Below are 14,131 nucleotides of genomic sequence, written 5' to 3' on the forward strand. Positions count from 1 at the left end.
ACCCTATGGGGCAGTTCTACTCTGTCACATGGGGCCGCTATGAGTCGGAATCAACTTGACAGCATGCAACAAAACAATGGCCGCACAACACAGTAAATAGACTAAAACCCACTAAATTGTATACTTGAAAACAGTGAATTTTATGCTATGGTGAATTACATGTCAATATTTTTTTTGAAAAGGCACTAGGTACACCCACTAAAACCCATTGCTGTCTAGTTGATTCCAACTCATAGCAACCCTATAGGACAGAGTAGAACTGCCCTATAGTATTTCCATGGAGAGGCTGGTGGATTCGAACTGCAGACCTTTTGGTTAGCAGCCAAGCTCTCAACCACTACACCACCAGGGCTCCGGGCATACCCATTAGGATGGCTATAATCAAAAAACCAGATAATAACTAGTGTTGATGAGGATAGAGACAAATCAGAACACTCACACCCTGTTGGTTGGGAATGTAAAATGGCAGTTTCTCAAAAAGTTAAATATAGAGTTACCATCGGCCCCGTAATTCCATGCCTAGGTACCCACCCAAGAAAAAATGAAAGCATGTGTCCATGTAAAATCTGGTACATGAATGGTCATGTTGTTATTGTTGTTAGGTGCCGTCAAATTGTTTCAGACTCATAGTGACCCTATGTACAACATAACAAAACACTGCCCGGTCCTGTGCCATCAGCACAATCGTTGTTATGCTTGAGGCCCATTGTTTTCGCCACTGTGTCAATGTATCTCATTGGGGGTTTTCCTTTTTTCACTGACCCTCTACTTTATCAAGCATGATGTCCTCCTTCTCCAGGGACTGATCCCTCCTGCTAACATGTTCAGTGTACGTCAGATGTAATCTCACCATCCTTGCTTCTAAGAAGCATTCTGGTTGTACTTCTCTCAAGACAGATTTGTTTGTTCTTTTGGCAGTCCATTGTATATTCAATATTCTTCACCAACACCATAATTCAAAGGCATTCATTCCTCTTTGGTCTCCCTTATTCATTGTCCAGCTTTTGCATGCATATGACGCAAATGAAAACACCATGGCTTAGGTCAGGTGCACCTTAGTCGTCAAGGTGACATCTTCACTTTTCAACACTTTAAAGAGGTCCTTTGCAGCAGATTTGCCCAAAGCAATGCATCCTTCAGTTTCTTGACTGCTGCTTCCATGGGTGCTGATTGTGGATCCATGTAAAGTGAAATCCTTGACAACTTCGATTCTCTCTCTGTTTATCGTGTGTTGCTTATTGGTCCAGCTGTGAGGATTTTTGTTTTCTTTATGTTGAAGTGTAATCCATACCGAAGGCTGTGGTCTTTGATCTTCCTCAGTTAAGTGGTTCAAGTCCTCTTCACTTTCAGCAAGCAAGGTTGTATCATCTGCATAATGCATGTTGTTAACGGGTCTTCCTCCAATCCTGATGGTCATAGCATTATTCATAATAGCTAAAAAGTGGAAATGACCTAATGTCCATCAACTGATGAATGGATAAGCAAAATGTGGTAGACCCATATAATGGAATATTATTCTCCCATAAAAAGGAATGCTACCGTATGGATGAGCCTTGAAAACAATATGCTAAGGGAAAGAAACCTGTCACAAAAGACCTTATGTTGTATGATTTCATTTATATGAGAAATCCACAATATGCAAATATAGAGACAAAGTAGATTAGTGGCTGCCTAGGGCTGGGGGGATTGGGAAATGATAGCTAAAGGGTATGGCGTTTATTTTGGTGGCGGGGGGGTGATGAAAATATTCCAAAATTGATCCGGGCAATGGTTGCTTAACTGTGAGTATACTAAAAACCAGTGGTACACTTAAAACCCATTGCTATCTAGCCGATTCTGACTCAGTGACCCTGTAGGGCACGGTAGAACCGTCCCATAGGATTTCCAAGGCTGTAAACTTTACAGGAGCAGACTGCCCGATCTTTCTTCTGCGGAGCAAAGCCACCCTACTTTAACAGCCGAGCATTTAACCACTGCACCACCAGGGCTCCTTGAACGGCACACTTAGCTTGCAAATTGTATGGTATGTGAATTATATCTCAATAAACGTTTTTTTTAAACGTTAGGAAAAAAAAAGAATAAAAACACCAGGCTGCGGCAGCTTTCCCCATCTCCACCCCCACCTAGACTGCTAAGTGGTCTAATGGCTCAAAGGGTTTGGAGTAATTCGGGGGGAGGTCAAGAAACCAAGGCACTTCAAGATCCTCCAGGCCTCACTGTAGCCCAATCTACCCTCTCTGCCTTGAAGGTGGCGTGGAACCTAGGCCATCTTCTCGGTGCGAGTGGGGCCACTACACTGCTGCCAAGACCAGAGTCGGCAGGTACAGCCCACCCTAGGACCTCGGAGAACAGGCTTCTTCTCACCATTCACTGCCGGCCTCACAGAGCCACCCAGGAGGGCCAAGTCCCCGGGAATTAGAGCGTTTGCAGAATTCACTCTCAGCGCGCGTGGGGCCTTGGGTGAGGCTCCTGAACCGGTCACCCCAGAATACCCGCCAGCCTGCTGCTCTGTCCTCCACCCACGGCTCCTCACTGTGTAAACCTCTCCGTGCGGGTTAATTAAAACAAGGGCAGGGCGAGAGGGACCCCTAAGGAACGCCTTGCTGAAGCGGACGTGCAAGCCGGTCTCCGAGCTCGGGTCTGTTTCCCGACCCTTGACTGAGGGCCCTAAGGAGGCGACCTAGCAGGTGGGCGCACGGTCCTGGCCGGAGCCTCCTGGGGTCCGGAGCCGGGCCCCCTCGCGGTGGCAGCGCCCCCGCCCGGCCAGGCCCAGGCTGCCCTGAGCTCTGGTCTCCCGCACTGCGTAGAGGAGGCGCGTTCGCGGGCGGGGGCGGGGACTCCAGGGCTCCACCGCCTGGGCGCGGCGCGCACGCAGCGGGGCGGCCCCACAGCGACCCAGGCCGGGGCGACGCTAGGTGCTGGCCTTACCCGCGCACCTCGCCTGGCTCTTTCCTCCGCGTGTCGGCGCCGCCCATGGCCGAGGTGCCCGAGCCCGACGCTGGGGCCGCCGACGGCGCGGCGGCTGGAGCCCTGGAGACGCCGGGTTGGGAAGCCCCGGAGGACGCGGGCCCCCAGGTAGGCGCCGCCGGCGGGCGCGAAGGGTGCAGGCCCAGCGGGGTGGGATGGGATGGAGGGGGAGGCCAGGCCGCCTTCCGACTGATCTGCAGCAAGGCCGGGAAGTCTTACAGATTTAGGTGAAAAAGTACACTTCTCAGAATGGCCAGAGCCCCTCTCTGTTCCCGCAGCAACAGGGAAGTTCAGTTGTTTCGCCTTGGCCCTAGGTATCGCCCATGCCTCAGTTTGTTTTCTTTGAGGTTAAAAACAAGGAAAAAAAAAAAAAAAAAGGAATCTCTCACCTTCTGGAACCCGCAGTGGGGCTCTCCGTGCTCAGGGGCATAATACTTGCTCGTTTTTAACGTGAGCTGAGTCCGGCCCCTGGGAAGGTGGAGCTCCGGCCGCCGACGTCTCACCCCCGAGGCTGGGACGCGCAGGGGAGAGGCCCTCCGCACCCTACAGAGCCAGTACCTCGGGCTGGACCCCGGGGCTGGTCGGCTCCGGGTGGACCCGAGCTTAAGATAATTGTGTTGTTGCATCTCACACTCTGCCCTCTGAGAGCTGCTTCCCGAAGTTTTCTCTGTTCCACTTTAGCCCGGAAGTTATGAGATCCGACACTACGGACGAGCCAAGTGGGTCAGCACGTCCGTTGAATCCACGGACTGGGATTCAGCCATCCAGACTGGCTTTACAAAACTGAACAGCTACATTGAAGGCAAAAACGAGAAAGGTAAAAGCCATTGACCTTGTAATTACGTATTTTGTAATTGTGGTCAAGTCCCTTGGTTTATTAATGAGTCTTAGCTTATTAAAGAACTCTCCTTAATAATAGAAAAATAGCCAGATTATCAAAGGCTTTATGTTTCAAAATATTGACTCTCCAGAGGACCCGCAGCTCCGGCTAGAGTAGGGTAGTACTCTTCAGCCTCTATTCTTCTCTGTGTTCCTGGTCGATGAATTTGGGCTCTGTGTGACTTTGAGTCCTTTTTATTGGCTAATGCTTCTAGAGATAATTTGGTGACTGAGGCAGGAGATCGGGAGTTTCAGAATATAGGTTCAGCTCCTGGCTCTGTTGCTATTTATATTTGAACGAGTCACTTAGCTTATGGGCTTTAGTTTCTGAATCATAAAAAAAAATAAGACTAGACCACGTGACCTCTAGACTCTCTTCTATTCCTAAAACTGTACAATCTATTAACAAGAAATATCAATAGCACCGGAAGTGTTTAATGGGATCTGTGGATAATTGACAAATATTGGCCTTAGTTTTTAGAGGTGAACATTTTCTTAAAGGAAATAATTGCATCAATATGTAAATCAAGAAAGTCAGATCAAAAAATAGGTTAAATGAAAGTAGTCATAAAAACACTAAATGTGTTTTCATTCTCTCCTTTGTATTTAAATATGTTTTTATGACACAGAGATGAAAATAAAGATGACGGCTCCAGTGACAAGCTACGTAGAGCCAGGTTCAGGCCCTTTTAGTGAGTCTACCATTACCATCTCCCTGTATATTCCCTCTGGACAGCAATGTGATCCACCCAGGCCTTCAGAGTCAGATGTCTTCATTGAAGACAGAGCTGAAATGACTGTGTTTGTACGGTAAGTCGTAGATAATTTATAGCCCCCCTGACTGCCAGCTTTACTTCTGTGTACTCACAGTTTAGCTCCTGTGCAATTTCAGCAGGCTTTTCACCCTCCCATAAACACAGTTCTAATGCATTCTGTGGTGTTTTCCTACTGGCTTACCATATTTTTATGCCAATAATGAGTGCCTTCTACATTTGTCTCCCAACTGTGCCTCCCCTCACAAGGTGTTTTCATAAGCACTGCCATGCCGATGTTTTTAAAATGTTGCTGTAAAAAAAAAAAAGAAATAGCCTAGCGTGCTTACAGAAACACCTCGCAGGGGAAGGATGTGGTTGGCAAACAAACGTAGAAGGTGCACATTATTAGTGTACAGATACAGTAGTTTTATATGTCACGAGATATAATCAATTTATTTAATGAAAAGTGTATTGAGTACCTTCCACCTATAAGACACCATACAGATTATACAAAACAAAAATAAAACCGAACAACAACATAAGACTGTCTTTACTTGCAACCTAGTTAGACCTAAAGAAAAATACATTAAAACGGAGGTTATGATATTAGTCGCATATTGGATCATATCTTCTCTTTATGACTGCCTTTCTCACCTTCTGTCTACCACCAACCTGTTAAACTAACTCTCTGCTTCTTCAATCCCCATGTACTCCTCAAACCACCACAATCTGGTACAGTCCCACCATCTCCTTGGAAACGCTGTTGCCACCCTCTGCAGTGCCCTTATTGCCATGTGATTTCAGTCCTCTCCCATGTGACCCCTGGAGCATTGGAGTGGTGACCATCCTCGTCCATTGATACTTGTTCATAACTTTTGGTATGTCACTCTCTTGTCTTCTCCTCCTGCTTCTTTCCCTCATTGGCTCCTCCTCCACTACTCACGCCAGGATTCACTGTTGATGCCCATTATTGACCCTCGTTTCCTAGCAGACTAAACTACCTGTATCTGATGACTCTCAGATCTACCAAGTGGCTCCAGCTCTGGCTTCCCTTATTGTCGAACATCTCCATTTGGGGGAGCATCAAACTCAACAGCACTAAAAATGAGCCTTCCCCCAACTCCCAAACCTTCTCTAGTCTTTCAGTGCCTGTCTCAGTAAAGGGCCTCATCAGCCAGATGGCTTCCCCAGGAAGGAACATCATGGTTATCATCAACACCCTGTCCCCTGACAACCGGTCCCCAGATACTGAACATTCTCCTCAGAAATGATTCATGATTCCATTCCCTTTTCTCCATCCCCATTGTTATTTCTTAAGATCCTCATCTCACAGGGACCACATTTAAGTCATCTGTGTATAACCCAGTGCTTAGGCCAATACCTGACACTCAGTAGACACTCAGATGTGAGTTCTTTCCACTGCAATAGCCTCCTAGTTGTTCTTGTTGCTGCTCCCAGTCTTTCTCTCCTCCTGTACACCGGAACTGTGATCTTTCTTACAACAACATCCGTCCCAACATGTTACACCATTTAAAGATCTCTGTTGGTTTCCTGTTGCTTTCAGACTGAACTACAGATTGTTCACATGGTACACAACACACATCGCGTGGCCCAGTCTAGCAACCCCCTCACCTCCTGTGGTTGTTCCCCACTGAGCTTCTCATCCTTCACTGAACATTCCATGTTCTTCCACATCTCTTTACCTTTGATCTCAGGCAAGTTACTCAAATTTTCCTTCTTCGAATCTCTTGATGTCTAAAATGTATATGATCGTACCAGTACCAGTTGCCATCGAGTCGAGCCGACTCATGGTGACCCTGTGTGTACAGAGTAGAAGTGTATCTCACAGGGTTTTCAAGGCTGTGACCTTTCAAAAGCAAATCTTCAGGCCTTTCTTCCATGGTGCCTCTGGTTGGGTTTGAACCACCAATTTTTTGGTGAGAAGTCAAGCACTTAACTGTTCGTGCCACCCAAAGACTACTGTATAATTATAGTACCTACCTGTCTTGTAGGGTTGCTGTGAAGATCCAGTGAGTTATTTTATGTAAAACACTTAGAACATATACATGATGGTACTACTAGCTCTAGCTCCCTCTTTCTTCTTCTCTTCCTGGAAAGCCCATTTTCATCCTTCAGGACTTAGATCAAATGACACCTTCTCTGTGGTGCCTTCATCAGTTGCTCCAGTCAGACAGCCATTCTGTTTGCTGTGCCCTTCCTCCTGATATTATCTAAATAACCTACTTATAGACTGTGAGTTCCTCAAGAGTGGAAGGGTAGATAGCCATGTGCATATCCTCAAGCTCCTAGCTCAGCAGCCTCACGGTGGGGCTTAGTACATGTTTCTGTGCTGAATAGTGCACGGCTTGATCATTGTAGAACAACATGTATTCAGAGGACAAATAATTTCTTATTAGGGGGTTCAAGATTTGATTTCTAAGAGGTTGTTGTTGTTGTTGTTAGGTGCCATCAAGTCAGTTCGAACTCATAGCAAATCTGTCTACAACAGAATGAAACACTGCCCGGTCCTATGCCATCCTCAGAGTCGTTGTTAGGCTTGAGCCCATTGTTGCAGCCACTGTGTCAGTCCATCTCGTTGAGGGTCTTCTTTATTTGCTGACCTGCTTTACCAAGCATGATGTCCTTTTCCAGGGACTGATCTCTTCAGACAACGTGACCAAAGTATGTGAGATGTAATCTCGCCATCCTTCCTTCTAAGGAGCATTCTGGTTGTACATCTTCCAAGATAGATTTATTTGTTCTTTTGGTAGTTCGTGGTATATTCAGTATTCTTCACCAACACAATTGAAAGGCATCAATTCTTCTTTGGTCTTCCTTATTCTTTGTTCAGCTTTCGCATGCATAAGAGGTGATTGAAAACACCATGGCTTAGTTCAGGCATACCTTAGTCTTCAAGGTGACATCTTTGCTTTTTAACAGAGGAAGAGGTGGGATCTGAAAATAAATTTCCTTTAGGTAGAATGTACTCTTGTTGTTAGGTGCTGTTGAGTCAGTTCCAACTCACAGCGACCCTGTGTATAGCAGAATGAAACACTGCCAAGTCCTGCGTCATCCTCACAATCATTGCTATGCTTCAGCCCATTGTTGCAGCCACTGTGTCAATCCATCGCCTTGAGGGTCTTCCTCTCTTTTTCGCTGACTGTCCACCCTACCAAGCTTGATGTCCTTCTTCAGGAACTGGTCCTTCCTGATAATATGTCCAAAGTACTTGAGATGAAGTCTCGTCATCCTTGCTCCTAAGGAGCATTCTGGCTGTACTTCTAGAATGTATTAAAAGATGACTAATAATAAGGAAATAAATAATACATTTAAGAGTCAAATATTTCTTAACACAAAGTCCAGAATTGTAGTCAATCAACATAATGAAAACTACAGAACAGTTTGTCAACTCACTTGCAATGTTTTATGTTACATACATGTGCATACATATATTCATATACTTACTCATCAAGGATTTGAAGGGCAGTGCATGTCAGCAGCCCCTGGGTGTTGAGAACAGTTAAGTACTCTGCTGCTAACCAAAAAGTTGGAGGTTCGAGTCTACCCAGAGATGCCTTGGAAGAAAGCTCGGGTGAGCTACTTCCAGAAAATTAGGCGTTGAAAACCCTGTGAAGCAGAGTTCTGCTGACATACGTGGTGTTGCCATGAGTCAGAATTGACTTGATGGCAGCTTATTATTATTAATATTTTTTGGCATGCCAGGAATGATTCTAGGTGCTGGGTAGATATTGTTGAATAAAATGGACATGGTTTATACCCTGGAGTGCCTGCATCTTATTTGAAGCATAAGGTTGGACTGATCTTTTTCATTGGCACAAAGATAATAAAACTTACACTAAAGAAAGAAGATTTTTGTTTCTAAGTGTTTCATGTTTTTTTTTTAACATTAGCTAGTATTTATTTCACCACTGTTTTCATTGATGCAGCAGGCATCTGTATCTTTTTGACGGAGAATATTGAGTTAGCAATTCTGTGAACTTGTGTGCAAACTCCATGAAGAAAGAGAACAGATCCATTTCCAACAGCAGTTTGCCTAGTAAATGGCGCAGGTCTGGCATGTGATAAGCACTCTGAGTACTTCTTACTCTTAACCTTCAAAATCCAGATCATTGTGTTTACATGTCAGCAACTCAGCTACATTAGTGTCTTGTTGTGATTTAATCTCGCGGTATTTTTTTTACATACTTTGAAATCTGTGCTTAAATTTCGTTATTTTTTCCCCACTTTTTATTTAAAAATTTTAACTGTCCTTTCTCCCCTATTCCCATAGCAGCCTCCTAACTGGCCCCTGCACTTGGCCTGTCCCCTACAATCTATTCTCCATCTACCTGTCTGTGTGATTTCCAGATCTGATCAAGTTACTTTTCTGCTCAGCATCCTTCAGAATAATCTCAAAAGGCGTTAGGATGATGTACGAGATTCTTCCAACCGGCTCTGACTCATCTTTTGACCTCATTTTATGCCTCACTCTGAAAACGCTTTGTGTCTTTGGACACCTGTTCCTTTTTTATTGTCTTCTCTCTGCTGGGGATTCACCCTCTTTCCAGAAAAGCCATCCTCCTTTTCAGGCCCAACTCAGGTGACACCCTCACCTCCGATTTAATCCTATCCTCTGTGTTCCCATAGGAAACCCTGGTGGTGTAGTGTTTAAGAGCTATGGCTGCTAACCAAAAGGTCAGCAGTTCGAATCCACCAGGCACTCCTTGGAAACCCTATGGGATAGTTCTACTCTGTCCTTTAGGGTCGCAGTCAGTTGGAATCGACTTGATGGCAATGGGTTTTTTTTCGATATTTTTTCAGTGTTCCCATAGCACTTTGATCCTATCTCTGTAAAAATCCTTCCCAGGCTGTGTGGAGAGCTGCCAAAATGTTTGTCTCTTCCATTAGACTAGAAATTCATAAAGGTCAAAACTATATCATATTCACGCGTAATCCAGTGCCTACCCTTTTCCCAAGGGGAGGAAGAAAGGGGAAATGTTCAATAGAAAATCAAGAGTCTGGAAGGGGGCTTTAATTGGATTAAAATGGCTTCTCTGACCAATAGCATCAACATCACCTGGGAGCCTGTTAGAAATGCAGACTCTCAGGCCCTACCCAGACCTCCTGAATCTGCATTTTAGGCAAGATCCCGGGTGATTTGTATGAACATAAGAGTTTGAGAAGCACAGGGTTATAGCACCTGAGATGGTGTCAGTTTCAAATCCTCTTGTCAACAGACAGAACATATGCCCTCACAGGGTCCCCTCCGTGCATTTGAGGTCACATGGAGATGGGGAACAGAGGAAGGGAGTGGTCAGTTCAGCTGCTGAAAGGGAGTGGGGTAGCTTTGGTGCTTGCATGGTGACAGGTCCTGCTTTTCCTTTCAGACTGACATTAGCAGCAGTATTAAGATCACTCATGGTTATTCACTTTCTCCTTTGTAGGTCTTTCGATGGATTCTCTAGTGCCCAGAAGAATCAAGAACAACTTTTGACATTAGCAAATATTTTGAGGGAAGAAGGAAAAGTTTTTGATGAAAAAGTTTACTACACTGCAGGCTACAATAGTCCTTTTAAATTGCTCAATAGAAATAATGAAGTGTGGTTGATTCAGAAAAAGGAACGCTCCAAAGAAAATGAATGAGAGAATGAAGAAAGTTCCATTGCTGGGGCAAAACTTCTGTTTAATATAGACATCAACACAACCCTCTGCTATCTTCTGGCTGAGCGGACTACTGTGAATTGAGTTTATTTCCAATGTACCTTTTTAATGCCTGGAGCTTTCTCTAGGTACGCAGACAGGATAACAGAGGCAATATTCTATAACATGTGTATCAGTCATCTTTATTTCTGTGAGGATCCAGGGAAATAATGTTGCTTCCCCCTTCTTCATCACAATTGCATTGTCTTTTTTCTACTTGGATTTGTGTCATTTGGCTATTATCCCTCCAGATTTTATCAATATAAATTGTAAAGATTTACCCGGTGTAGAACTATTAGGCTGAAATGAAGTTCAGTTGGGTACCAAATACAAATTGTCTGTTTTTGACTGTCACTGTTACATTCTCTCTTGCGCCTTCCTCACCTGCCCAATAATCCCACCACACAAGACAACTCTCACGATACCCAGAAGTATTGATAATATTCTCTGATGAAAAGTTTTTGAAGTTAGGGATTCCCTATCCTATCGTGACACTTAGTAAAGGCATGTTTTTTGAAGACATGCATACCAACATATAATATCAAAATTTACTTGAATTCACACAATATAGTATTTCTAAAGGTCATATAAAAATGATTAGTTATTCAAAGTGTGGGTTCCTCCAAAATCAAGGTTAGAAGTCCTCACCAACGTGTGTTGGAAAACGCTCATCCTGGAGAAGATATGGTCACATTCAGACGCCTGAGAACCTGTCACGGGGAAGGACATCAGCTTTGTTGTGGGCATCTGGAGGATAATGGTTTTAGGAGAGATGGAGAAAAGTAGGTTGGAGCTCTGTAACTTTCTGACAGTTAAAGCTGTCCATGAAAGACCCTGCTTCCAGTTCCCTCGTCTAAGTAGGAGCACATGATCACATATCTGGAGAGAATTACTCATAGGATTTGAGCATTCAGTGGAAGAGAGGATGAGCCAGATAACACCTAAACATCCCTTCAACCCTGAGATTATATGCTAACTCTTAAATTTAATCTTAACCTGGGGCAATAGGCGATATAAACCCACTGCTATCAAGTCGATTCTGACTCAGAGTGATCCAATAGGACAGAGTAGAACTGCCCCATAGGGTTTCCAAGGCTGTAAATCTATCTCCCGCAGAGCGGGCTGGTGGGTTCAAGCCAAAGACCTTTCAGTTAGCAGCCAAGCGCTTAACAACTGCACCACCAGGGCTCCTCTAGAGACCAATGTACCTATAGTTAATGTTTCCATAGCTAATGTTTATAGATTGCCTTCTAAAAGCACTGTTCTATGTGCTTCACCTGAACTACCACATTCAACCCTGAGAATGACTCTGTGAGCCATATTTTATCACCTCCATTTTACAGATGAGGAGATTGAGGCACACAGATGTTAAGTAACTTGCCCAGATCAAACTAAGCACAGAGGCTGACTGGAGCCCAGGCAGTCTGACTCTAGGACCCATGCTGTTAACTGCTACCCCACACACACAGATGGCTGTTCAAGAGTGCAGCTTTCTGAGGCCATTAGTGGGCTATGACTGTATGGTGGTGTTCCTCCTGTATATAATTAACGTGACTGTAACCTCAGAGTTACCTTTTAGGCTGTAATTTTTGGTATAAAACAAGCTAGATTTCTGATTTTAAAATTATATGGATATAAAGTTTTATAATCCAGGCAATTATTTCCCAAAGATATTGTGCTTACATTGATCATTGAATTTACTGATTCATTGTTATGCTTGCCAAAAAGAAATTACATTTCTTTTACAGCAAATCTATCATTATTAACTAGCTCTCCAACTGATGAATGTCCACAATACTAATAACCTCCACCATTATCAGGTAAATATTCTTAACATAAACTATGTATTGCTTATGCAATAAATTCAACTTTAAATGATAGAAGCATACTTCTGATGATGAAGACTCTGTTGTAATCTGAAACAAGTTCAATAAAAAATTGATTTTGTACTATTCACGTTCAGGAGATCCTTTTTCCCTCCTCTCCCTTAAAGCACAAACTAAAATGATCACTCCAAAGGCATTTCTCACAGCAGTGAATCAGTTATTTTAACTATGTGCGTGACACTAATCATAAAATATCCCTTATTTTGACATTTCTTATTCATTTTTCTTATCCACAGGAAATGCATGTCTTGACTCTTTTTTAAGACTAAACCTTCCACTTGTTCTGTTAGTCTAATTTTTCTCAAAGAACCTTGCTCCATCGAATAACCCCTTTCCTCTCGTCTTTGTCTCTCCCTCTGCACATGCTGCTGTTATGCTGTGTACCAACAGGCTCAGATTCTGACTGTCCTTCCTACCTACCCCCCCCCCAAAAAAAAACCCAGTCCCCTCTAGGCCCTTATGTAGGACGGAAATTACCACTCTTACCTTGATTACTGCTTTTCTCTGGAAAGAGTTTTCCAGCAGCTTCCTTGGAACTGTGGGTTGTGTGAGGGATACCTCAGGAACCGTGAGAGGGAAATAAGGTGAACAGCTCCTGCCAACCACTGTGCTGCCCACAGAGCTACCCAGCCCACAGAACTACTCAATTGTTCGTCAGTTTTCACAAGATACATGTTTCCTTAAGAAGCCTGAAAACAACGCATTCCATCTCAGTGCGTTCTTCCTTCTCATCATCACTTTGTCATCGTTAGCTGTCGTTCCTTTGGTCCCCAACTTGCGGCTACCCCATGCACAATGGAGCAGACCGTGGTGACCCATGGGGTTTTCTTTGGCTGATTTTTCAAAAGTAAATTGTCAGGTCTTTCTTCCTAGTCTGTTTTAGTCAGGAAGCTCCACTGAAACCTGTTCTGCATCATAGCAACACACAGGCGTTCCCTGACAGACCAGTGGTGACTGCACGAGGCACACTGGCTGGGCAAAGCTGGCTCTCTCACAGGGAAGGCGAGAATTCTCCTACTGAATCATCATTGCCCCCAGTCATCACTTAACCCCTAAAAACTTTGTGTTCCCCAACCAACATTCCACTGAAAGGCCATTCATTTTCTTTTCTTCTTAAGTAAGTTACCGTGGAGTCCCCACTCCGTTCCAGGCACAACGCTAGTGGCTGGGATATGGTGGTGAGCAAAAATGCTCCCGAAGCCCCTCACCAGTGACCTCCTAATCACCAAATCCAACACCGTCTTTGTCTTCTACCTGCTCCACCTTTCTGCTGAGAATGTAGCAGTGAACGTGAGACAAGATCCCCGTCCTCATGGAGTTTACGTTCCAGAGAGCGAGAGGTCAAATGCAAGTAAGTTTACTTTAAATTGTGGTAAGTGCTGTCGAGAAATGAAATAGGGCAATAGGATAGTGTGACTTGTTAGGGTGCAGTGTACCTCGCATGGAATAGTCAGGGAAGGCCGCTCTGAGGAAGAGACATTTGAGACTTGAGTGATGAGAAGGAAGCAGTCACATGAAAGCCTGGGAGGGAGCATCTCAGGCAGGGGTGACAGTGTCAAAGGAGAGGCTGCATTCAGTAACTGGGACACAAAGCTGCACGTACTGGTTGCTGAGCAAGGGGGAGCTAGGCTTGTCGAACACAGTCTTTCTGAACAAGGAAAACTGCTGATTTTGTACAGGGTTTTAGGAAGCACAGAGCTGAAGGATTAGTGGACTTTTAGAAGCATTTGGGGATTGGTTGAGCTCTCACTGTGGAAGTATGGTGAACACTGTGAGGCTGTTGCTGATTGGCATGATTTAGAAGCTTGGTGGAGAAGTGAGGTTTCTGATGTGAAGTTGTCATTGATTGGTTCTGGTTACTTGTTACTGTGGTCAAAGAACGGTCATTTCTTTTCTGGAATCTAGAGTTATGGTAGACCACCACATGGAGATGTACCACTCAGA

At 44.4% G+C, this 14,131-nt stretch overlaps 1 protein-coding gene across 1 annotated transcript; it reads left to right on the forward strand.

Moving 5' to 3' along the window:
• Positions 1-2,869: 2,869 nt before the first annotated feature.
• Positions 2,870-12,253, forward strand: HEBP2 (heme binding protein 2). Its single transcript, XM_049902006.1, has 4 exons — positions 2,870-3,075; positions 3,649-3,784; positions 4,476-4,656; positions 10,046-12,253. Exons 1-4 carry the CDS (start codon positions 2,974-2,976, stop codon positions 10,242-10,244), a joined length of 618 nt encoding a protein of 205 aa, XP_049757963.1. The 5' UTR covers positions 2,870-2,973; the 3' UTR covers positions 10,245-12,253.
• The last annotated feature ends 1,878 nt before the right edge of the window (positions 12,254-14,131 follow it).

This window comes from Elephas maximus, chromosome 1 (assembly GCF_024166365.1).
Source record: "Elephas maximus indicus isolate mEleMax1 chromosome 1, mEleMax1 primary haplotype, whole genome shotgun sequence".
Classification (NCBI taxonomy): domain Eukaryota; kingdom Metazoa; phylum Chordata; class Mammalia; order Proboscidea; family Elephantidae; genus Elephas; species Elephas maximus.